This window comes from Phasianus colchicus, chromosome 1, assembly GCF_987193195.1.
Source record: "Phasianus colchicus chromosome 1, bPhaCol1.hap1.1, whole genome shotgun sequence".
NCBI lineage: Eukaryota > Metazoa > Chordata > Aves > Galliformes > Phasianidae > Phasianus > Phasianus colchicus.
Genome location: NC_143436.1, coordinates 67875430 through 67902310, shown reverse-complemented (window position 1 = coordinate 67902310; position 26881 = coordinate 67875430). Strand labels below are relative to the sequence as shown.

At 38.2% G+C, this 26881-nt stretch overlaps 1 protein-coding gene across 7 annotated transcripts in view; it reads right to left on the bottom strand.

Annotated features, from left to right (window-relative positions):
- Nucleotides 1–24745, bottom strand: part of ABCC9 (ATP binding cassette subfamily C member 9) — a 75295-nt gene extending 50550 nt beyond the window's left edge. For 2 of the 7 annotated variants that reach the window (XM_090146403.1, XM_090146427.1), the window contains exons 1-11: nt 24557–24735; nt 23167–23206; nt 19016–19086; nt 17323–17488; nt 14538–14679; nt 14031–14152; nt 12775–12941; nt 11943–12185; nt 5362–5556; nt 1853–2011; nt 372–527 (exon numbers count right to left, since the gene is read on the bottom strand). In XM_090146403.1, coding sequence (XP_090002529.1) covers nt 372–527; nt 1853–2011; nt 5362–5556; nt 11943–12185; nt 12775–12941; nt 14031–14152; nt 14538–14679; nt 17323–17467 — 1329 coding nt within the window. In that variant the 5' untranslated portion in view covers nt 17468–17488; nt 19016–19086; nt 23167–23206; nt 24557–24735. Of the gene's footprint in view, nt 1–371; nt 528–1852; nt 2012–5361; nt 5557–11942; nt 12186–12774; nt 12942–14030; nt 14153–14537; nt 14680–17322; nt 17489–19015; nt 19087–23166; nt 23207–24556 lie in introns of all 7 variants that reach the window. The other 5 variants (XM_090146423.1, XM_090146409.1, XM_090146413.1 and 2 more) reach the window with 5 other exon arrangements.
- Between the last annotated feature and the right edge of the window lie 2136 nt (nt 24746–26881).

Sequence of the window (26881 nt, the reverse complement as noted above, 5' to 3'; positions counted from 1 at the left end):
CTGCAAATGCAATGCTTGGCACTGCAGAGATACTGCTTCCACGCGGCAGAAGAAGCAGCAATGATTTGTGTCAGTAGGGAGCAGAGAAAAGACAGCAGGCTATCATCTATCATCCATAAAGTCACAGATTGTACCCATGACAGCAAAATCCTAGTCAAAAAATCCTCACTTTGCCAGCCCTCAGAGAGACAATCTCCCAGCACTAGGAGATGATGGGCCACATTTCTGCTTGTTAGTCCTCTTCCTGGCAAATGAGTGTCAAGTCCATTGTTAGAGGTTCCCCTTTGGATTAAGTGGTAGTCTCACAGATGTGTACTCTTTTCTAATGGGCTGGAGGATCCCAACATTATGTCCTTATTTTGATGCTCTACCTGAACAGGCATAGCCCACAAATTGGGGCACAGGAACAAGAACCACATTAATTGATTTGTTTCTATGGCAACCAAGTTATTGATTTGGCCCAGTGTCATCTCTCCCATGGACAAGTTGGATGTGGAAAGCCGCAGGATCTTATCATATATCATTGCCTGTGGAGAGAAGAAAATGGTATCTATGAAAAGGAAGTCAGGATGTTTCAAGCTGCAGTGTTGGTGATTACCTAGCACAGCCTTTCTCTCACTTGAGATGAGGCAGAACAAGAAAAAACATGAGAGATAACAGACTTCTAAAATCTCCTAAAGCATTACTGTTTAATGCAGACCCAAAACAGAAGAAAATGATAACAAAACATGAAAATTCAGGAGACTGACTGAGGAATTTTTTTAATAAACACTTGGTGAGGCTGGTTTTCTGTGGCACTGTTAAGGAAATTATTATTTCCAGTGCAATAGCTGGGTTTATATTCCTTCGCATTTCTCTCCTGTACCTGGTCATCTATTTCCATAAAATATGTTGGAGCACAACAGGGTTTAAGGTTAATTAGGTATCTACCAGAATTTTAAAGACAAATACTGTGAGAGCAGTTGCAGCCATGATCAAGTATCACAGTTGTGTCTTCAAGGAAATTTTAGAAAAAATTTTTGCTCTTTGCCCTGTTTTACCTGTGAGCAGGGCAGATCCTGTAGAATTCCCACTTTGGCAACTGGGAATCATAAAAACATAAGGAAATGATGAGGTGATGTTTCTTCACCAAGTGTACCCCCCTCTATTGAAACAGCTACATCAATCACAGTGCAAGCACAAAGAGAAGCCTTCACACTGGTACAGTATTCTGTGGTTAGCTACAACTGGAAAAACATCAATTCCAGCTTCAGTTTTGCACAAATTCCTGCTACTGTCTGTGGAGTTTTGTCTGCAGATGTCCTGGCTACAGCCCAAACTGAGTTGGAAATTCTGGTTCTTGTTCATAAATGTGACTTTCATAAGGGGTAAATGGATGCTGGTTTTAGACAGTTTAGGGGAAGAATCACAGGGTTCTCTGTAAAAGGACATAGATGTTCAGAATCACCACTCATGTTTCACATACAGTGCCCCAGTAAAACATAGCTAGGGCAACGATATGGCTGGTAACTCTGTTACAGTCGGATAGAGTAACTCATAAGTAAAGAGCCAAAATAATGCTGCTTATCTCCAGATGACTAACCCTTTTGGAAATATATGTTTATAGGTGCATAGAGTGAGTGTTACACTTCTGCATATCATTATAATGGTTCTATTTTTTGGTAAAAAAATTTGGTAAAAAATTGCTGCCATCAGTTTGGCAGTGGTATTACCATTTCCAGTTTTCTGCATAAAAATATAGTCGATATCTTCTCTCTAACTATAGCTGTTAACTGAGTTTTTACAAAAAGGATAAGATAAATGAAAGGATGAAAGAGGAGCATTTACATATCATGGGAACAGATTTGCTCACCAATAAAGCACCTCGTAGATTGATGCCAGTTTCTGTAGTCACGTAGTAGGAGGCCTGCAGGAATGTCCTCTGCAGGATAAGGGCCAGGAAGAGGAGAACTGCCAAAACGTAAACATTCCTGAGGAATTCCTCTGAGGAGAGATATGAATTCGATGGATCCTTCAAATGAAAAGAAAAGGGAAAATATGATGGCAATGACATAGGATGGATTATCTTTTCTTGAGATGCTAGATATTAGGAAATTCAGACCTTGCATTAGAATATGTAATATTGATGGTATTCTGTGAAAGTTGCAGGAATTATAACTCTCACTGTTCTACATATTATGAATTGGGATAGAAATTAAACTCTGCTCATGTTCCAAAGATTTAAGAGTGCAACTTTTAGCAATTCTGAAATAATTTTTGTTAGCAGAAAAGGGACAGCGAGATTGCCACGTCTGTCTTATTCCTTAGATTTTCATTTGAATTCTGATGATTTGGTAGATAGAAAAACAATTTTGCCTGCATATGAAGAAGCTACAAATAAATTATTTTCGTTAACACATGACTGGTTTATTGCACTGATATTGCAATATTGATTATGTTGTATTTGTACATTATAGGAACAATTCCTTCCAGAAATAGTCTGTGATATCTGCGAATTCTGAATAAAATAAAAACGTATCTGCAAGTATTTCCCTGGAAATGACATGTACATGTCTCAATAGGGGAAAAAATTATTGTTTATATAATTTTGTTTTCTAGTTTCTATGTTCACTGTGCTGTTTGGCTTCATTCAGAGAAGGAAACAAATGTACCAAAATACTGCTAGGAAGGCTGTTTCTTTGGCATTTCCAATCCAGCTGAAGGCAAGATATACTGGTTTTATTTAAAAAAAGAAGAAAAGAAAAGCCTGTTCTGCTGAAATGCCCAATCTGATGCTGAGATGAAAGGTCTAGTAAATATTGGGAGATAAACTGCATGTCTACACTCTCAAAGTCTCATCATTCTGGATTACTGTCACCTGCAAAAGGACTAAAGGCAGGAGAGAGACCTGAGCTTGTAGGCTCGCTTCACCACAGTCATCTCACCAGGGGAGGGTAAGACTGAGCATTAAGGAAAAATTATCACAAAGATGGTCAAGCAGCAGAACAGGCTTCCTAAGGAAGTGGTTAATGCTGTTTGCCTGTGTTCATGTGGCATTTGCACAATGCCCTCATTAACGTGCTTTAACTTTCAGTTGGCCCTGGATTCGATTCGATTCTATTCTATTCTATTCTATTCTATTCTATTCTATTCTATTCTATTCTATTCTATTCTATTCTGTTCTGTTCCGTCCTGTCCTGTCCTATCTTATCCTACTTACTTCACCCTACCCTACCTTACTCTACCTTACTCTACCTTACTCTACCCTACCCTACCCTACCCTACCCTACTCTACCTTACCCTATCGTACTCTACCCTATCCCACCCCATCCCATCCCATCCCATCCCATCCCATCCCATCCCATCCCATCCCATCCCATCCCATCCCATCCCATCCCATCATCTTAATCTCATTCTACTCTCCTCCATCTATCAAAGACACCCAGTGGCTGTAGTCTGGGTCTGGGATGAACTCATCATGTGGCTTGCAGGGAATTGTTTCCCATCCCTAGTAAGCTATCTGCCATAATAATCAAGCCATAAAACTTCCAAAGCAGTATAAGCAGTCAAATATTGATAAACACCTAATGAGCCAAACACACTTCAAAAGTGCCGAAGTCTAAAGCATCTAAATCCTGCTGGAATAACAGGACAAGGTTCCTTCATCAGCTAAAGAACCTTGGAAATGAGGGTTGCTTCAGTGCATGATTGCACTGGTATATGCTTTCTCTTAATATCCTGGGTCATCTAACTTTCCCATGTGTACATAGCAGGGATAACTGTAACAAACTAAATTTTGTGGCCACCTTTATCAATGTAAATAGAGTTATAAGGAATTAAGGGGGAATAACCATACAATTAAATTAATTTGCATTAATTGAAGCTAGAGAGAATTTAAAGAGAGACTCATAAAGGCAAGAACAACCAAGGGAAAGTTTATCAAAATATGCAAATTGAAAGCAAATGTATTCTGAAATATATCCAAGAGAAATAGTGACTGTCACAAAGCCAGAATGTTGAAGTGCTTTCAAGTTTTCCAATTTATTTTAATCTTCCCTTTAGCCAGTGTTGATTAAAACATTTAAAAATAAAACACTTCAATGAAGAGTGCAAAAGGAAAAGGTGCAAATTTCTAAATTTGTGATCCAGAAATGAAAATTTTCAAGCAAAACTATCTTGTTTGTTCAACATGAAAAAAAAAAAAAGATAACAAAATCCTATAACAAAACAAACTAAAACTCCAAGACTCTATTTTTGAGGCAAAAGACATACTTTGCTATTTGACTCTGTGGCTCAAATCCAACATGCTGAGGCTCAAATATGATAAAGAGCTTTATTCGATAAGCTGCATGATTAAACTCTATTTTGTCAGCACAATGGCTGAAAGTTTAAAGCCCAATTCAGAGTATCAGTCAAGAAAATGAATGTTGGGAACAAGCAGCCAAGGAGAAGATGTTTGGACAGTGATGGCAGTGAAATGCACTATCTAAAAGGGAAAATTTTATTCCATTACATACCTATCCACTCATTCAAATATCATTCAAATAAACATTCACTGTATGAAGTATATGCATGGGTATATTTCCATATCAGAAGAAAGAGAATAATTTCCTCCCTGTGTCTTGTCTACTGTCACTTTGTAAAATAATTTTGCCTTTATCTTTTCACTAGTTTTTAACAAATTCTTGCTCTTATAATAGAAAATGTTCTGTATTAGAGGCTTTTTGTGTGTGTGTGTGTATTTTTCTGCAAATACAAGTCTCAGTGAAGCTTGAAATGCGATGTCAACTAGCATCTTCTGTGCATCTCTAGATTCAAGGAGTTCACTGAATAATCAACTTCTTGCATGCCCAGTGCATTTGATCACAGCAACAAGCAGCGTTATCAGCCACAGAGAACAAATATTCTTGTAGCCCAGAGGAAAATAGGTTACATCTTGCTCAAACCTGTCAATGAATGACAAATGGATAGAGGGACAGAAATTAGGCAGAACCCACAGACTCCTTCCTCTTTTCTGGATCCATCACTGGGGGGCTACCACCAGGTGTCCTGCCTGAAATGAGGAGGCACAGCTGAAGTGATTCACAAAAGCTTTTACTTTTCCCTGTAAGTTCAGAACTGACTCTATGAAGAGCCAGCTCTTCCAGCTGGGGGAAACCTGTCTTGTCTCTGTTGCACTACTTGTGCAGCATTCGTGATGAAGACTTCCACTACTTAGGTCTGTAATGTGATGGTCTCTAACAAAAAAATCATTTGCTTGAAAGAAATGATGAAAATTACAATTGATGATCATAGATACTTGGTTACACACAGTATTAAATACCTGATACGAATCAAGAACAAACACTAAGCAGAATCTTTCAATTAATGTTGTAAAGTTACCTTTTCTGTTGTATTTGTGCTATGGGTCGTGTTCTGGAAACCTTGAACAATGCCAGAAATGCACAAAGGCCCAGCAAAACCCAGCAAGTCAGCCAAGTAACGGAAGGTGCTGCTAAGAAGAATCGGTCGTCCAAAAGCACTGTACATCGCCAACCATATCGAGGGACGGCGATTGGGCTGATCTGCTACTTTTTTCTGGAAAACAGAGAAACAGGTTGACAATGCATCAACAAGAGGCCTCCCTGGCAATATGTGACAATTTCCATTTCATTGCTGTCTGAATGCCCAAATGTTTCCTGTATGTTTGTAAGGGCAGAGGAAGCAGCAAATGCGATGTTGGTATTGGCAGATTTCAGACACTCTTCACAGCAAATCCAAACTCTGCCTCCTCTTGGTAACTGTGGTTTCTCCCTTCTAAATCCTAACACTTTTCTGAACACAGGAATGTGTATACAGATTAAGCATACTGGCATGTAGATGTTGTTCTTTGTCACATGCATGCTCAGGAAAGGGCCTGACCTTTCAAGTCCTTACTCCTATGGATAATCTTTACCTTCACAGTAGATGCGAAACAACTTGATTCAGTAAAGGCCTCTGATATGAGAAAAAGTTTGAAGGAACAAACATGGAGAGACAGCTATGAGAATATAGTTTAATTTAATTTATCTGGATTTTTCTCTCTTGCATGTCTTCTAGGAAGACACACTTCAGCTCATAGCTAATTAGTGGGCTCAAGAAGGTAAAAGTAATGAACTATATTGGGAGGTGAGATTAAATCATCTAACGGTCCTTTCGAGCCTCTGGTTCTGTGAATCTGTGCATTATCTTCACTCCTGCGCTGAAACACCAACCAGTGCATATCTCTGAATTTGGTCAGAGGGATGCTGGTTTCGTCAAGGTCCTTTTAATCTAAAGAAGAAAGAGTTTTACTTAACAGATCCATGGTCTGCGGAGTGGTTTCCCGTGCCTCAGGCAACAGCTTTTGACACTGTAAAAAATCATCTGTCATTTTTCAAGTAGCACAGATGCCTGCAAGTTATAACTGAAGCCAAGCCCTCTTGAGTGTTCACAGAGACATTTTAAGTATAGCTCAGTAATAACAAGCCCCTGACCCAACACGTTATCCAACGAAAGGCAAGCATGTATGTGCCCTGCCTGGCTACTCCCTGTCTTGTTTTCTCTTTTCCTTATTCCTTTTATGACACTTCAACAGCGAGGTAGAATATGCACACGGTGCGAAAAATGTACAAATGTATGGGAGGGCCAGATAACTGCTTCCCCGTTTCTAGAGATTAGACCAGGCTGGTCATAACTGATGGCAAGAAGTACAGTATAAGGAAATAGCCAGCACAGGGACAAACTGTTAACAGGTTGTTTTCATGTTCATCATTTCACAGAAGTGATTTTCTTCTCATCTGTAGGCAAGAAGAAGGAATGGCATGGAAAAGCTATGGATTATTCAGTACCTTATTATTAAAGGTTATTAAAAGACCTTATTTTAAAGTTGTTTTGTCACTTGAAGATAAAACAACCACATTATAAACAAATACAGGTGGAATCAGGCAGACAAGACTCTCATTGCAATAATTTAGAATTAGGAGTTAGCATGCAACTCCCTCCTTTTAAGATCAAAGGACTGACAGAGCAGTCTGGTTTGAAAGAGTGTTATGCATGCTCTGCCCTACAGCATGCCAATGTTCCTACTGCTGCTGGGACCAGCCCTGACTGCACTGGTAGGTGCTGGGTACCCCTGCATACAGGCACTCCTGAGCAACCCTCCAGCTGGTTGCAAAGGTCTCTAAGCAAATGTGGTACAGAGAGCAGTGTCACCCCATCTGAAGAAATACGTCTAAAACAGTTCAGGTGGATCTCTTCCATAAAAGGAGCTGTATCCCTCCACTGGAGAGGTGGTTGGCTCAGATGAGGGCATCTATGCTGCAATCAGCAAAACTTAAGTGAGATAAATCCTACCAATACTTCTTGGTTCTATGTTTGCCTAAACACATTTAAAACAACTAGGGGCTAAAGGACATCCAACAGAATTTCAAAAATTAACTTAATTATGAAATTACTCATGATTTGGAAAACAGCACAAGGCTGTTATGTGCTTTTCCTAGACAAAACTGAATTTATTGCCTAATGGGGTTGAATGAACTGCTCTACGGATTCGATTGTCATCTCCCTCCAATAAATGATTTGCATTTTAAGAGTTTGATAGGAGCTGAGCTAAATTATTAGGAAAATACATCTGTCATTTTTTAGAAACAATAGCATACACTACTCTGGGTATTCAATTAATGGCTAATTTGGTAAATGATAATGGCAAATTTCTTTATTAAGCTTTTTCTAGTTCGGTAGTTATTTTCACTACTGTTGTAAAATTTAGGTAATTGTCATCACTACATAAAATGTATTTACTTTTCATTAGAATTCTACTAATAAAATTAGCATTCTACTAAGAATTGGAATTATTATCCTCCTCGCTGTTCAATCTAGGTGTATTAAAGACAAAAAAAAAAAAGTCAATTGTAAATCTTTTCTTTCCTTGACATATTGACACTTACATTTGTGAAATCATTTCATATGCCTTCAAATAATTTTCATAAAAAAAAGATATTTGTTATTAACAGGAAGATAGAAACATCATAAGATTTGAATTTTATGAGTGGGTTTTTAGGCTATTAATTTCTATTGCTTAACTCTGTTGTTTCTTCTTTGCTTCATCAGGAATTTAATATAGCTGAAGTGTCTAAAGTGAAGGGGGGAGAAAGAAGAGTGGATTTTTTTCCCAGTGATGAAAATTTTGCAGAATTCTCCTCTAGTAGGCTTGCAGTGTACTATGTTATGTGGTGCAAATCTGGGATGCATGCATTAATATGCAGTTTGAAACACCTAGACCACTTGAAGAGAAACCCCAAAATACCATGAAATGATGGCAGAAATCAAGATTTTTTTCAGGATTAGGACAATGTGTAATACTTTGATCCAAAACTTTGGCTGTGGGAATTTACTTTCATATCTCTAAGGACTTCTTTGTGTTCTTAACCAAATTAAAAAATTATTCATGTTGAGCCAAAATGCCCTTTAATATAGTGGGAACTGTGAACATGTATTAAAGAGAATATATGAATTTAAGCTTGTGGGTGTAACCCTATGTGTATGACATGCACAGCAACTTACTCTGGAAAAGCAACCTCCCTATCCACAGTTTGAATTTATACAGAGCACTTAGAAAGATGAGATAAAAATGCTGTAGGATGAGGTGTTTCAACTTCTATGGTAGATTATCTAAAGAAGTAAGGGAATACAGTATGTTCATCTTTTATTGTATTTCTGATGGCAGAATAAATGGAAAGGAAAGCCAATTCTAATGCCTATTTTTGGCAATACGTTGTTTATGAAAAATCTCAACCAGCATATGTAAGTAAGCTTGATTACCAAGAAAACACGTTTTAACTGTCATTTTATAGTACCTTTCAATCTGAAAGGACATATATGACGTTGTCTTACAATATGCTGTGTACGTTGCCAGGCACAAAACTACTCACAAAACCAGTAACAAATGATCTGTATCATACTGTAGGAGCTGGTATGCCTTCTGCTGTAGCAACTACCAGATTAATAGACAATTAGAATTTTGATCTCCAATTATTTACCTTTCAATACGTTACTTTATATTATGTTATATTAAAACAAAATTATCGATCGCTGACTTTAAGATTCTATAAACAATAATTCAGCACGAATGTGCTTTGAAAAAAGATTTCAAAAAAATCCTACTGCCAGCAAAGGAAAGAATAGGTTCCACTTAATGTTCGGTCCCTGTGCTTGGGACACAGGTTAGGAGAAACAGTGATTCTGAGAAGCAGTCATGAAAATTTAGCCTGAATTCCCTGTTCCTTTTTTTCTTTTTTTTTTTTTTTTTTTTTTTTTAATAGAGTACCTGGTTTCAATTTTCATTTCAGGCAGAAGGATTAGGAAAAAAATCTTAAAGGCAACACACTTCATGAGCTGTCTCAATGGTATTTTACAATACAGAACACTCATGTTAATGTTCAGAGTCTTTTATCAAGGTGTGATAAAGGGTTTGGAAAGGAACAACAGTCTTCATCCCGCACGGCCAAGGAGTGCAGCTGAGATAAGCTCTGGAGGCGCAGGCAGGAGTAAACCAACTTAATCCAGAGGATCTGGGGGGCTCCCTGCCCCAGCTGTGGAAGATCAGTGTAAAATACACCCTGGCAACAGAGACAGTGACAAAGGATCTCTTCCAGACTGCAATCACGCTTCACCCTGAAGAATTTAACTAATTCTGTGGCTGTTTTCTAACCCAGCCATGCACAAAAACAACACATTGGTTTTAGTCTTTCAGTTTACTTCAACATTATCAGTAAAATATCCATTTACTTTAGGGTTACTGCTTGTTTTAGAATATTATCACAAATGGAGGCTATGGTAATCTTGAGATATTATGCAGGTTAACAGGAAGAAAAGAAATCTGATCTCAGCCAGTTTTTGCAAATGTAGGTGCATGTTACCATGGGTAAAATATTGCAAGTATTCATATGTACATGACATGCATTGAATGAAGCTAAACAGTGAATGCACATGAGCAACAACAGAGTTCACTTGCCTTCTGGCATCTGAGCCACATATTTATGCAGGCACATGTCGTATCTGCAAATATAAATGAGATACAGACAAGTGCTTGCACTCAGTCATGCACATTTATCATAAAGAAAGGCACAGAGCCTCTAGTTCCAAGGGGTATGTAGGTGCCTAAGCCTCACTGGTCTCTTTAAGTAAGATATGGTCACCAAATGCTCCTTTGAGGATCTGGCCTAAGAGATGTATTTCTCCTTTGGTGTGAAAAGCTCAATTCCAATGACTCAGTGGATTTCTGCTTTAAGCAGAAGGGTCTTGGACTCTCTAATATTGTATACATTGGTTGTAAAAGGCATGCAAAGCAGCCTCAGTCTTTTTAGAATATAAATTGCATTCATTAGGGCTTTATTTCAGAAGGCATGGAAGAGAGTCTGCACCTCCACCAGCTACCAGGTGGAAAGAGCTGCTCTTGCTGTACTCCTCTTGCACTGCTATTCTGAACTGTTTACTGCTTAGAAATAAGTTTACCTGGTGTGCACAAGAAAGGGATTTACATGCCTTAATCTTATGTGCTATATTTCCGAAGTGGCTTCTGACTGCCTGTATCCTTTCTGTTTATGCTCAAGAACTGACAAGTATGTACAAAACAGGGAGACAGGCTCCACAAATGAAATTCCACAGTTTTGTCTAAATGTATGCAGAACTTTCTCTGGAAACATCTCCTCTACTGAGTCAGTAGGTAAACAAAAACCAGCTTTGTTTTTCTTACTGTGTCTGGCTGGGATGTATTTCATTTCCTCACAGCAGCTTGCATGATGCTGTCTTTTGTATCTGTAACTAAACTCGGCTGGTAAGACACCAAACTGTTGCTGGGACATGTTTGCATCCCACCAAGGATTCCCCTTTTCCTACTCTGTCACCAGTTAGGAGGCTAGGGATGCACAGGACCTTGAGAAGACATAGCAAGGATGGCTGACCCCGACTGACCAAAGGGGTATCCTATGCCATATCATGTTGTGCTTGGCAATAAAAGCTCAGATAAAGAAAGAAGAAGGAGGGATATTTGTCATTATAGTGTTTGTCTTCCCAAGTAACCTTCACATGTGCTGAGACTGTGCTTATCAGAAAGTAGTTACGCATCTGCCTGCTGGTGGGAAGTAGCAATGAACTCTACTACGTTTTTCTTGCTCACACAGCACTGATTCAGTTCTTAAGTTGCCTTTATTTTGACTCATCAGTTTTCAGCTTGTGCTCTTGTGCTTCTCTCCCCTGTTCTACCAAGGGAAGAGTGGGCAAGCAGCTGGGTGAGTGCTTAGCTGTCTCCTGGGACCAATCCACCTGCTTCCTTGGTATGTGTTTTTGAAATGAGGGTAGAATTACTGGAAAGAGAATTACTGTAACATTTGCCTATGCCCTAAGATTTCTCTGTTGAAACACCACTGTCTAAAGAAGGAAGGATTCGCTTCCCTTCCAGTGTGCATCTCAGAGGAAACACCACAACTAAACCCTTACCTAATATGGACATGTTTGTCTATGAGTTTGCACCCTCCTGCAAATGCAAAGGACATGAATTACTTTAACGTGCAACATTTATAAGACAGGATTTCTGAAGAAAAAGTGGAGATGAGTGTTTCCAATTGAAACTATAGAAAAGTAGGACGTTTTCTAATTTAAAATGCAGTCATGAATATCTAAGATTTAAACAAAGCTTTCATTTTTAAAATGAAATCTAGCAAGTGACCATTCTGTTATGGTCTTGGTTTCCAGTTGCTCTCAATTTGGCAACTCTTCCCTGCTGTAAATTCACTTAAAACCAAACAGTAACTATTGCATTGGAACTTCCTATGACAAATTTCATCTTGGAACAAACAGTCCTAAGTTAAAAATTCCTAAAACTAGGATTTCATCGAAGCAGAAGAAATTCAAAGTGACACCACAGTTTTTAAGGTCGAAGTAGTGACATGGACATCTTTGGTTACCTTTTGTTCCTCGTATGCTTCTTTGAGACAAACATAATTTGTCAGCGCTCTCATTGCAATTGGAAGCTTCCCAATTGCCTTCAGGTCCACAGGTTTCTTGTGAGCAGATATAATAAGTGTATTCATCCACCAGTAAGTTGCTTTTGAGAGCAAATTGACAAATGGCTGAAGAAACCTCACTCCGAGATCTTGTAGATCCTCTGGTGGCTTCACTTTCTGAGGGTTCATGAAGAATACATACCTCTGGAGAGAAGAAAATGGACAGCATGTTTTCAGAAAATATCTTATTATAGGAAATTTTAAGTATGTATAATGATATAATAGCAGTGTCAAATTTGTATTTGGAGGTAATAATACAGTGAATTTAGGTAAGAATTTGCTATTAAACGTATTTCCATTCTGATAATGTGACTGTTAAGAAATCAACAACTGTGGGATGTGGACACTGCTCTTTAGCTTACCAAGTACCATCTATCTCTGAATAACAACAGCAAAAGAATTCTTGGGATATATTTTTATTTGCAATGGGCAAAACATATGCTTGCTTATGCCTTCACTGCATATATAGTTTAACTGCATTAATCATAGAATCGCTCAGGTTGGAAAAGACCTTAAAGATCATCAAATCCAACCGCAACCTAACCATACTACCCTAACTCTAATAACCCACTGCTAAATCGTGTCCCTGAGCACTGCATCCAGTAACTAGACATTCATAGTGACACCAGACTTGGACCTAAACTTGATGAGAGGCAGTTACTGGGGCTAATGACCTCTTCATCTCCCAGGAACTGCAGATATTTATTCAGATATGGATCGAGAAACCACATACCCTAACTCGAATGACATTGATCTCCACAGCCATCAGCAGCCCATAGAGAATCACCATAATTCCAGTGATGCAGAAGCGCAGCTGAGAAAAAGACACACCGTCCTGGCAGTATCTGACAAGCTTGATAGTTTTGGTGACAAAGGCCATTATCCAATAAAGAAAGAGAGCTGTAAAACAGATACACATGCATCATTATAAATACATATTTCAGCTGTGTTAATGCTGCAGAAGTTGCAGCTCTCTCAAGCAGAAATATTCCATAGCTTAATTCAATGCAAACATGCCAACCCTCTGTATCACAAGCCTGCAGGATGGCCCAGGCTGATGTCAGACAAAGTCAGGAATACAGAATGGAGAGATTTGCTTTGCACTTTCTTTTTCCAAGTCATTGTTTTCTTTCCTGGGTTACCACCTTTCAATAAACATCCACAAATGTGGATCTTCACACAATTACAAAAACCCATTGAAGACAATCTGGTGGGAAATTTTACTGTTAAAATGAAGTAAATGTCACTAAGCATGACAAATATCATATTGCCTCTTTGAAAAAGTAGGATTAATCACAGGTGTACTCTTGGAAACATGCTTATTTTGAAAGAATCCATGTAGTTTAATTACATCCTGCACTCTGGTTTGTATGACTGGTTCAGGCTGTTGAGTTGTAGGTAATTTGGCATTATACTCCCATGAAACATTATGCTGCAAAGTCTAGTCAAATTCTTCTGACCATCTCCTGACTGAGATAGACATCAAGTTAGCTGTGTTTCTCGAAGATAAACCTTCCTCATCCTCCAGACCCCCACCCCGTCTGAGAAAAGTAAGGAGTAGTATTAATCATTAGACTGGAAAATCTTGGAGTCAACTGCAAAGGAAGCTGAGAAAAAAACAACAATCTTCACAGGATGTCTTTTGAACAGGTTACTATTTCAAAAGGCCCTTCCAAATATCTATTTTGAATGAATACAAGTCTTGGACATAAAATAATGAGCAGTGTTTAAAAAACACCCCAAAGCTTGCGCTAGAAATACAATAGGCTCACTGTGTTTTCCCTTCTGTGGTCATTTTTAAAAGTAGTTTTCAATGTGTAGCTAATAAAAGGCAAAATAATTCCTACAAAAATACAAGTTCTATGAACAGAAAATTACTCCTCTCCCTTTTAATATTCTCCTGCATTTCACCATCCTTTTCAGTCTAACCAAGGTGACTTTGGTAAAACTACTGTTTTTGTAAAAGTACATAATCAGACATGGACTTACCTAACAGTAACTTTGGAAAGTTAGATGTTTCAATGTTATGGTAATAGACTATGGATACAGTGGCAGCCACAAATCCCATTATAGCTGGTAGAAAGAGATGGAGATGTCGAGATTTCATTTGTCTGAAATTAAATAAGGCATAAATTAGTGACTTCAGTTACATTGTAATACCATTGTTACATTCCTAGGTGTTCTGCTAATGTAACTAAGATGACAAATATGACTTTCCTATTGACAAAAAGGTGGGTTTTTTTCCAAGTGAATGCATTAATTTCTGTCAATATTTACTAGCTGTGATATATTGACAGGAGAATAACGATGTGCTAAGAACAATTAGTTCAATGTCCCATTAAAATCTAGGTTTCTGAAATGGTGTTCCATCCTTTTGGGGGGGAAAAAAAAAAAGAACAAAGACTCTCTACATCGTACTTGCAAGCATATCACATGATAACAGAGTACACTGACAAATTCAGTTAGCTTGGCTATCCATCTGTCACTGTCACTTACGTATCAGAAACTATGCCCTCTGCTATTTCACACACGTGTACGAACAGGAGAGTGAATGTCAGAATCCACCGCAGATTATGCCCAGGGAAGTGCAGCCATGTATTGTGGTGAATCTGGACTTTGGAGCTTTGGCTTCCCCAGCCTGGAAAATAATAGTAGTAAAGGAGGAAGGTTACAGCCAGCCAGAGATGTAGTTATTCATTCCCTGCTCTAAGCCATAGGTTATGCTTCATAGTCTAGAATTAGCATAGAAGAGCTACAAGACCATGGAGAGAGGCTGTTATTACCCAGACATGATCCATGATTGTCTGAGTTGCCAGGTAGCCCCTAATAACTTAGATCTAACTTTGTAAACAACAGGACAAAATAATTCCTAAAATAGAAATCAAAGGGAAGAGGACCCCAACCAAGAACAAAGATGAGAAAGACAATAAAAACCTCTCAGTCACACCCTCACACAATAGAGGCTGGCATGGAAGGTTCAGATTGGACATTAGGAAAAATTTCTTCTCAGAAAGAGTGGTGAGGCATTGCAACAGACTGCTCAGGGACGTGGTGGGTTAACCATCCCTGGAGATATTCAAGAACCGTGAAGACGTGGTACTGGGGGACATGGTTAATGGGCATGGTGGGGATGGATTAATGGTTGGGCTGGATGATCTTAGAGGTCTTTTACAACCTGAATGATTCTACAATTCTAGAACTGAAATGATGGTGTTTTCATATTTTTTTCCTCATTTTGCATATTCTAATCTCCCAGTAGATCATCAGAACTCAGCTGGTTTAATCAATGAATTAATTTTGAAGTTTATTTCAGATTCATCACCTCGAAGATCGACTATGCACTTCAGACGAGATTGTCTCTGAAGCCAGCACCCTGATTACAAGCAGAACTACAAGAACGGTGTTAGTGCTGGGAAGAGATGAGGACCAAGGAGAGGTTAGCGTGTCAAGTCCAGTCCTGCATGTTGCTCTGTAAGGCAACTTGTCTTCTGTCCCTTCCCATCCTGCTGTAGGTCTGTCCTGAACCACTTAGCCTAAATGCTTTGTCCCGTACATTTATCCCTCTTGCTGAAAGGCAAATTCTGTAACTCACTGGTGGACTTACTGAAGCATGGAGATGGACCCCAAAGTAACTATTGTAGGGAATTAAAGAAACAAAAAACAAAACAAAACAAAACTAAACAAATTATTTAGGATAGTGAGCATCAGTATTTCAATAACTGCATGACTGAGTTTAAAATTCAGGATGTGATTTTGTTACACAAAGATCACAGAATTCAAGAATGATTTGGGTTGGAAGACACCATAAAGATCACCTAGTTCCAAATCCCCTCCCTTAGAGGAAAGACAGTGTTTCTTAATGCCTACAGTCTCATAGGGAGACTCAAAAACATAAACAAGGATTCATACTTACTAGTTCTTGGAAATAGTTAGGTTATCACCATTTAATGCTTATTTAACACATAAAGTACTGCAGGAACAAAATATTCAGTCTTCCTTCTGCTTATCTCAAACACTCTATAATAGAGTTCAAAGATTTTCCTATCCTAATAAGACTATCTCTGACCTTACTCCTATCTTTGTCTCTTCCAAGCTGCTTTTAATTTTATTTCCTTTTGCCCATGCGTCAGCACATGTTTCACCATCAATTTTTAATTTTGGGTTCACTCAATTTTGTGGACTACAGTTGGCTCTTAAGCCTCTGTCCAACAGCTACTTATCCTGACAATCATGGTACAAAATAGACGAAAAATAATTGTATACATACATACATTCCATATAATTTAAGATATCATGCTTTTTTCCTACAAAAAATCTTTGATTTCTAGTTACTCAGTGTCTCATCCCATAAGTTCCTGTCGCTAGTTATTAAATCATTTTGGATTCTTTTTGTGCGATGGAATGCCTTAAATCTCTAGTTCAAATACAGTCCCAAACTATAATCTTCCACATGACAGATATATATTATTATGCCAATGCATAACACTATGAAATCAACATGGAAGAAGTGACATGGAATTTCTTATGCTGTTGTCAGGAGAATATTTAATTTTTATTAAAATTTATTGCTTTTTTAACAGATATTCAAATGTCTTATGTACTTCAAATGTACTATGATGACTTAGAGTGGCATTGTTTGACAGCCCTGAAAAATTTTTGAACTGCGTTTATTTCACCACTGCATATACATAGGATAAAGAGACAGTGGTGGAGAAAAAATGTAATTAAAGTCCTAGTTTAAACACAGCTTTTTACAAGAGTATATAAACTTATGCTCTTACAATGCCTTAAATTATTTGAGAGAGATTTATCTTTTCTTATTTTCATTCCCATGGGAAAAAATCATCTCCTTTCCTCTCCTTTTGTTACCATATGTTGGCAAAAGAAAGAATTATTCCTGCTTCTCCTAGTTTTTGATCCAAGACATTCTCTGAAATTTGCATAACTACAAGGGAATTCCAACTCACTGTCCTAAGTCTTCTAGCATCCAGTAATTCCAAATCTGAAGAAAGCTTTCCCAGAAAGAAGTTTCAAAGCATTTGGAACTGATTTCTCTGGATCCCATTGATCTTCCCATGTTGTTTACTTCTAAAATTCCCACTATTTCAAGTGGGTTTATTTCAGGTCCACTGTGTTAAGCCATTCTTTCTTTTCTTAAGATAAGTAAATACAAAGCACCTAATAGTTTGCACCACAGGCCTGCAAGCACACATAAATGTGTCTGAGTTTAAATACATGTTCAAGTTCTTGTAGGATTGCACGGCTTCATTGAATAACTCACCAATGAACAAAATTGGAAAGGTGATAAAAAGCAAGAAGACATGAGGAACCAAGTTGAGAGCATCCACAAAGCAGACATTTCTAAGGACACCAGCAGTAATATTGTATGCTGACGCATTGTCGTTACCACAAAATGCGAGCCTCATTGCTTCCAGAAGGTCCGCCTACTACAAAAAAAATAAAAGAAAGAAAAAAAGAGAGAGAGAGAGAATGTAAGAGATGTGTTGAAGTATGAGCTGGCTACCAAGACTGCTAGCATTTCTTTTAGCCAAACATGAAATAAATAAAATAAAGAGATACATGTGGAGCACAACGAACATCTGACAGAGAATGATTTAGTTGTGTTTTGAAATTGTTTTGTGACCTGATCATGTATAAATGCATGAGAATGAAGGCTGTGCTTTTATCAAATATATTACATGAGTACATATTCATTAAATATACCGTTCAATGTCTTCTAATGTTATATGAACAAGTGTTAGACTGAAACAAGGAAGTTTGGAAAAAACTATTTCCCCCTGTATTAAGAAAACTCAAATTCACGTTAATTGAATCCTGTATGTTACTGCTACCTTGGTAAGCCAATGCTCTGCGTAATTCTGTTTGTATGATTTGTTGCACTACATTTTCAATGTAGCTTGAATCTTTGATATTTTTGATTTGGTAGCTTTGAATGCACTAACATTTTACATTTTTGCACTGTCTCATAGAACAAGAATGGTCACACAGACTACTCATTCCAGATAAAGTGCCAAACTCTTAATCAAAGTGAGTTGTACTGAAGATTGCATAGACAGTAAATCAGCGTTTGTGCTTGATCCTGCAAATCCTAATGCACGTGCTTAGTCTCAGCTAAGCCAAGCTCTGGCTTCCATAATTTCTTATGAGAGTATCTTTGGACACAAAGATAAACTCACGCATTCATACTTACAGAGTGTGGGCCACAGTATGATTTAGAGTTATGGCCAGCTTCTGGGTTTTATCAATCTGTGCATTATTCTTGTATTCATTCTTCTTTATAGGAAGATCAAATCAAAATGTTTTCTTGGTGGTTTATTTTCCCCAAACTTATACTCAGCAATATAGTGCTGTAGAATACATTGTGTAAATTTATTTTCTTACAACAAGTTTTTCCAGATTTACATACTAAATGGAAAAGATGTCTTTCATTCAGCAAAGCATATTGTATACTTTCATGAACACATCTTTCTGTAATAACATGGGCATCTGATTTGTGGAATCAGAACACATACATGCAAAACATACACAAATACAGTTTTTCAAAAAAAGTTAGTTCAATGGGGAAAAGTGTTTTCCTCAGATTAGTTTTATGAGTTTACTTGTTTAAAAAAGACAAGCATAGCAAGGCAAATATAAACTGCTCAATTACTCTCTTAGAGAGAACACAAACATAAAGATCTTCAAAAGAATACTGCGTTTGAAGAGCCACTTTGAACTTCTGCTAAGCCCCATTTTTTTACTTTAAATAGCTTTTTACTGGGTCCAAAAAGTGTAATCCATGTTGAAACACATCAGTGGAACTTCTAAAGTTAGTATCATTGGGAAGAAGGTGATGAATACGGCCCCTTTTCCAAAGACATTAGTGACTGATGGACTGACATTTACCAGAAGTTAAGCATAACTCCGGGTTATATGGTGGACCATGGTCTGCAGAAATGGATGCATGTACTTACTGTGCAAGAGCTGATGGACAACTCATTCAATTTCAGTAGAACAAAATTTGACAGATAATGTGGCCCATTCCCTAGAATGAATAGCATGATACGACCACCATCAATCTGTCATTATATTTTAATATAAAATATATTCAAAATGGTAAGAGATGCAAATAATGCAAAGTAGGCATTATGTTAACATAATTTCTTTCTGAATAGGCTGAGGAGTTATTAAAAGAATATGGAACTTAAAAAAAGAATATTTCAAGCAGATTGTTTTTAATTTGTAAAAGCTTGACATGTCTCCTTTAAGAGTATCATAATGGCAATGATAATCTCTTGAAAATCAGATGTGTTGTTTCCTCATTTTTATTGAAGGTCAGAAGTACAAGGGAGTTCTGCTGGGAATTTTCCTCCCTTTCCCACAAATGTGCTCTTTTCTGAGACAGCATAGATGCTATTGTGGTGTAGTGGCTGGATTGATATTGAAAAGCAGGGGGGATCCTGGGCTCCATCAAACAGTGAATCACTGACTTCCATTGTAGTTTTTGGCTTAGAGTCAAAAATAAATCTAGGAGAAAGGATCAAAACTGTGTATAAGAGAAACTAAGGGAAACTGTTGTTTTTTTTCCATTTTTCTGGAAAGGAAATGGACCACTGACCACTTGGAGAGCACCTAACAACCAGTCTGTAGAAGTTTCATCTTACATCTTAAGTGGTAGTCCCTAGAAGTAATCAAGAAAGATTCATAGCACCTTTGCTGAGCCCAGTTTTGGAATGAAGTAAATTTGACAATTTAAGACAATGTCTTAAAAAAAACCACTGCCCTTTATGCTGTTTACAGGAGAAAATCTGGTCCGATCAATAATATCAATATAAAAAGACAGTGCCCATCATACTGGTGATTACTTTCAAGGGTATGTGTAAGCAGCACACATCCAGTGATCACCTCTATTAATGTTTCCCTGGCTTAAAATCTATTAAAGCACTCTTGACAGTGTCATGATGCAGTGTTGACCCAATACAGCTTGTGATTTCATCTCATAAAATGCTTATCAGGTTCAACTTCCCTTTTTAGCAGGACTCACTTCAGGACACATGTCTAGTGCTGTATGGGAGTGTTAGGGAGCAGAAGAGATAAGAAGTGTAGGAAACATTAATATTCCTGTGATCCCTCTTTCCTTCCTTCCTTCCTTCCTTCCTTCCTTCCTTCCTTCCTTCCTTCCTTCCTTCCTTCCTTCCTTCCTTCCTTCCTTCCTTCCTTCCTTCTCTCCTTCCTTCTTTTCTAGAGATACATGTTCTTTCACTCAAAAAATTGAGCTTGGAAACAAAGACTGTTCGGAAGATCTTGACAGCAGATAACCAAGAAAAGGCAGAGTGAAAAGGTTCTAATCTCTCCTGTTCTGTAATACCATAAGATTTCTTTTCGCAAAATGGAAATTTGAAATGGAAGAATATCAGATTTAGAAATAACATGAAAATTTTCAGTTTTGCCTACTGCTGAATCTCATCAAAATGATGGAATCATAGAATGGCTTGGGTTGGAATGGACATCAAAGCTCACCCAGTTCCAACCTCCTGCTGTGGGCAGGGCTGTCACTCACCAGCTCAGGCTGCCCAGGGTCCCATCCAGCCTGGCCTTGAATACCTCTGGGCAGCCTGTGCCTGTGCCTCAACACTCTGAGTAAAGAATTTTCTCCTAACATTTCAGCTATACTTCCCCTCTTTTAGTTTAAAGCTATTCCCCCTGTCCTATCACTATTAGACCATGTAAAAGATTGGTCCCCCTCCTGCTTGTAAGATCCCTTCAAGTAATGGAAGTCTGGAATGAGGTCTCCTTGGAGCCTTCTCAAAAACTACAGTTAGATTTAGAAAAGAAGATGGAACATAACTGACACCTGATCAAATTCAGATTCTTAATAATAATTTAAGCTTCTCTTCCATTAGCTTTAGTAAGACTATGTCAAAGTTCTGTCATAAAAACACCCGTATGGAGGTGAATAAATGTATATGAGAAAGTGCTGTTTGTTTCACTTGGTGCAAAGCATCATGCAAGTACATAATTAAATTCACTGAAGACTTTTTATATGTGGAAACAGACTTGTCACACTACAGAGTATATGAGGGAGAGATCAAAGAGAGAAAGTTAGGATGCAGAGGTAAAGGAGTGATTTGAAGAGATCTATGTTGCAAGGAGAAGTACAGAGAAAAGCAGGGGTTGTTGCAACTCCAGAAGGTTATCACCTTCTCCAGGAGCAGTTTCCCTTCTATACCAGCCTGTCAACTCTTCCTTGGTGATGCTGGCAGCAGCACTGAGCTTCTCTTATAGGAACTGTAACCAGCTGAATTAAATAGCAAAGCCAGATGCTTATCACCTCAGGAGCAGCTCTAGGCAGTTGCCTGCTACACTGAGCTCCACACAGTACAATGGGGAGCCACGCAAATATTAGCTCTCAGAATTAACTGACTTCTATCAGCTACATACTGTTTCCTAGATAAGTAGCCTTGCTTGCTGCAAGCCTGAGATGAGATCAGAGCAGAACTGTGGCAGTTGCCATACTTCAATTTCAGTGTTACCTCAGTCAAGACAAACTTGGGGACCTATAAGTCACAGCAAAAGGCCCACTGGCTTCTTAGCCAAACCTTTGCCTGCGCGTCTCAAAAAAAAAGGGCAGCTACTGGAAAGCACATAGCCCTTGTCTTCCCATACAGATTACCAAGAGCCTTTTTCTAAGCCTGTGCCCAGTTTGTACTGTTTGGAGCTGTAGGCTTATTTACAGGCAGACAGCTTTGTCTGTTGGTCAACAGTGGTTGCACTAAGTTAATTCTGACAGCCATTTTAAAACAACAAAACAAATGACCCAAACTTGAGTATATAGGAAGGGACAGATTGTTTTGAAATTTGTTGGCCATCTGAAGTGATTGACCACTATTTCTCATCAGGTTGCACTAGCTTTTCAGCATACCTGCTGAGATTCTTGTACACACATTTCAGAAGAAAAAATAATCATAGATTACAAAAAAAAAAAAAAAAGAGAGAGAGAGATTTCCCTGCTATAACTTCTCTTTCTATTAAACACCATCAAATTAGGCCATCAAATTGTGCTGAGCTGATTGCACCAAAGTGAGTAAGTATATCACTACCTATTTACTTCACTACTTCACTGCTAATTATAGCAGGAATGTTATACTTTATAATAATGTTGCCAAGCAGGCTAGGCTTAACCTAGCATTTCAATCAGGGGAAATACATTAGTGTGATAAAGATCTTCTGATAGTAAGTGCATGCTCTCTGAGGGTACCAGCTACATTCAGCACCCCAATAAGATGGCCATTTGTCAGGTAATTTTTCTTTAAATCTCTTGTACACTGGAGGACTTTGTTCTTCAAAATTAACAACAAATCACTCACTTTAACCTCAATCTTTACAAACACTAGAACTAGTCACAAATTTTCAGGGGTGATTTTTCTTTCTCCCCTTAAAAACAGCCTTTGTTGAGCAGCCAGCTAAAGGAAAAAGCAGATCTTTGCAGAGGAGAGGAATGGAAAGAACAGTCAGGAGGATGGGTCCATGATGGTGCCAGCGGACAGAAAGTCTCAGCTCTCCTTGACATCATTTGGGAATCTGATTCCCTTTTGGTTTAATTTAATGGGGATGTGAACTATCTGAACAGCAGCTCACCCTGCAATGAAATAGCTAAAAAAAACTTATGCCCTTTAACCATTTACATTTTCATCCTAAAATCTCCACCACTGGCAAACTGAGGTTTTCTGGTTCTGGGTTAAGGTGTACAGACATTTTCATAATATACTAAACAGAAACTGGTACCAAAGAGTTTCAGGAACAAAAAGCATTTTGGGGAAAAAAAAAGGACAAAGTATTAAGCATGAATGTGATGTAGCATTTAGCCTACATACTTACAAATCTAATTTTAACAAACTTAAACATGGAATTTTTAAGGCATAGAGTTAATTCCTGAGATACATTTTACCTAAGCTATAGAAAAGAATACAGTGGGAAAGTGGTAGATAATGTAAATTTTCATAAAAACAATAAGAACATCCTCACTGAGCGCAAAACTGCAAGAATTCTGGTTAAATATATTTTAATTATCTTAGGGTCTTTTAAATTGGGCTTAAAGCCTTCATATTCAAGAGTTTTCTCTTACCTGGATTATCACTCTGTTCTGCACGCTCTGCAAGATACAACTGTAAAGGAAAGAGCATAAATACAGTCCTCAGGTGGACCTTACTTGGGGGAAATATGAAACTTTTGAAAAGTTTTTGGTTCAGTATTTCTGCTGTCTGTATTTAAAAAAAATAAAAATAAAAAATAAAAATCAATAGCTGCACTTCTCAATTAAAATACATCAGCTTACAGAGCATACTCGGGTCTCAGTTCATAATTTTTTTTTTTGTCTTACTTATAATGTGCATTATATGCCCACATATGCCACATATGCATATATACAAGTATACATATATACATGGGTATGTGTACACATAGAGATGCAGAACGGAGAAAGTACTCAGAGTTTTGCAAAAGTAGTTGGCTCTTAATTTCTGAATAATGGAGTCTTTACCAAAGCAAGCCTTTTTCTCTCCTCCTGAATAAAGAGAAAACTTTACCAAAGTTCAAATGATGAATTTGTAAGATCGATGAGCCCTACGGAAGGCCTACCTTGCCACAGATTTTAGGTTAGTGCTCTGAATCTTTTCCTTTCCTGTTATAAACCTATTGGCTTTTTTTTTCCTACCTCCCTAAAAGCACCTGATCTAATGGAACCTGTAAATGATAAATAAGATTATTTGCAAAAAAAAAAAAAAAAAAGCTGTTCATTAAAAATCTCTTTTATCCCAAATGGTCCAGCACAAAATATTGTTTTCTTTTTCATTTCTATTTCAGCTGTGACCAACTGCCCTAGATAGACCCTGCCTCCTTGCTAAGCACTGTCCCGGTTACCTTGGGCCTTAAGGTGACAAATTACTTCAGATGCTTTTCGGCTCACTGGCATACACCAGCAGCATGATCCAAACCTCACTAAAACTAATGCAAGGCATCTCATTGACTTCAGCAGGTTTTGGATCAGGCCCCAAACACGGAGAAAATCCCATCAGCAAAACGGCTAAACGCGGTACTGACTCTGAAAAGCATCGCACACCAACATCAGCAGTGCTCTCAAGCATCCAAAACATTTATTTTTCTTTTTTTCTTAAGCTCCTTAATGCAATTCAATTTCACGCATTGACGTGCTATGCTGCCTGCTGCAAAACCTACGACTCCACATGCTAAGACAGGACGGTTTAAAAAAAGAAACAGAACCATGAGCAGAGCGGCAAAGAAAACATCAGCAGTAGGGGACTGGAAAGCCTGAGAATGCCTGAGAATGGAAAAGGAAAAGGAAAACAGATCTGAGTCGTAATCCCAGGAAAGAACGAGGAGCAGCCCTGTCCCACAGATATAAAGGAGGAGGAGGAGGCAGTTAGTGGGGACGACGGGGGGGGGTCACTGCATGCCCCGCTCGCCTGCTGGCTGTTAGAGCAAACTCTGCAGCTTACCTTTGCAAACACAAAACCAAAATACCAACCCCAATTTTCACTCGGTTGTGCTATGTGATCAATATCATCCCGGCGGCAGGATTTTCCTCCACTTAGCGAAGCAGCTCCAAGCCCTGGAGTGAATTATTTTTAGGCTGGTGATGGGAAGATCAGCTGCTGCCTCCTATCGAGTTTCCAAAGCGCACAAACTCCGCTTGTCTTTCTCACACGCCGAAAAGGGGCAGGAAGCTGGGAAGAGACAGGCAAGCAAGAAGCACCAATTTTTCGCCTCCTGCAGCCGCAGTCCCCTGGGATTTCTTCTGCTTGCTTTTATTTTCATTTTTACAAACTGGAGTGGTAAGAATCCAAGAGGCTGTACTGCAATGCACAGGCTATGGCCAGATGGGTATCCTAACGTAATTGACTTGGACAAGGTAGTCTAACTTTTGGCAGGCATGGGAGCTTCAGCTTTTGAGGGTTTTTTTTGAATTTGGCTTAGTTAATTTAAATTTGACAACATAATTATATATATTGTCCATCATCTTGAGCGGAAGCGAAAGCATAAATCTACTCAGATATTTCATTCACCCTAGATTCCTCCATACTCTTCACCTTAAAATCTGTTTACTAATCACAGTGAAAAGAGAAATTGAGGCACTGGACAGTTTTTTATTTTGAAATAGATTATTTTTTAAACTTGAAATAAAAGGCAAAACAAATTTTGTGCTCATTCCAGGCATAAAATCTTCCACACAATTGCCCTTATTTACAATTTTGGCAGCACTGAAAGTTGCTACTTTGAACAAGGGCTGCTCTGAAAGTAATACCTCCCATTTTTTTTATGTTGGCCCATGACATCAGTGCATCTTAGCAGTGGCAACAGTGGCCATGGGTCACCTCCACTGGTGCAGATTTTTATGAGCAGGACTTGCAGCTCTTGGTTGCTGGTGAAAATGCACAGCTAATAGTGGAGACTATGTTGCAAAATAGTGTATTGTAGCTGAGAATTTTGCTTTATCAAATAGTGTTATTGCACGCTTTGTAATATGTGTTATAATTTCTATGGACAGAAAGAGAAGGCATTGTTTTCAGAGTAACTGACATATACGTTTCTTTATTAGAAGGTCCCAAAGGATCCCTAAACATTCCTTTGTTTAAAGATCTCTAAGTTGCCTACGTGCAGCAGGCTGGTTTGTCGTCTATTTTCTTTCAGTGCCACTGAAACAAGATATGACAGAGTGCAGGCATTCCATCTTGATTGTTTCATGCTACCAAGTCATAAAGCTTAAGGCCAAAAGTGGCAAAGGTGTTTGAGTCAGATCTGAGACCTGGTGGCAGCTCAGAACATTTGAGAGCATGGTGGTTCCGAGGCTGAGCGGCAAACATGGAGATCTCTTAGGGCAATTTGCTCAGACCCAGCAGGACCCATCCAAATCACTGAAGAGCAAATGATTTCCAGTGGATTGTGATCATGTGCTTTCACTCTATGAAAGGTATTTCAGAAAACTCTGAGCTGAAAATGTAGGGGATGGACAAATCCGTCCATGTAGGGGAATCCATCCCAACCTTGGCAAATTCAGTTTTTCCTTTTTCTATGGTTTTCATTATTATTTGTTTTCCTTCTGACTGTAGGGACAGAAAAGAGAAGACCTCAGATCTGAAGAAAAATTTTTGATAGTAGATACTTGAAACATCAGTACACAATTACACTGAGCAACTGAGACAATTTTCAGTCATCCTACACAACAACTGATATGTTTTACTTGCTTTTCAGGTTTCTTGCTAAGTTTCCTTCCCACTTGTGTATGAACATTCCATGCTTTAGGAGGAACGATCTGAGTTCTGTTATAAATCCATGTTTCATTAGAAGAGTTTTAAAATAAAATCTTTAACACATCATGGAGCATTTTTGAAAACAGGTATAATTTCAGACCCAAGTGAATGAAATTTATGATCAGACCATTATTTATCAAAACACGAATATCTTATTCACTCATTTACATCAAATTATTTAAAAAGGAAGGAAAACAAAAAAAAAAAAGAAGAAGAAGAAAATAAACATAACAGCTGCTTGCATGAATAATTATGCTGTTTTCTAAATGAAGTTCTTTGGTTTTTTTTCTATGTGACAAGCTAAAAGGCCTTGCAATGCACATTTAAAAGAATTAAGGAAAGCAGAAAAGTAAAACTCTGAAATGTCAGAAAACTTTCTGCTCTGCTCCAAAATATTTGTTGCTATTCTTTTTGCATTTGTTGGAAAGAAAAAAAAAATGAGCAAATAAACAAAACAAAACAAAACAAAACAAAACAAAACAACAGGGATTCAAAGTGGTTCAGGGATGTATT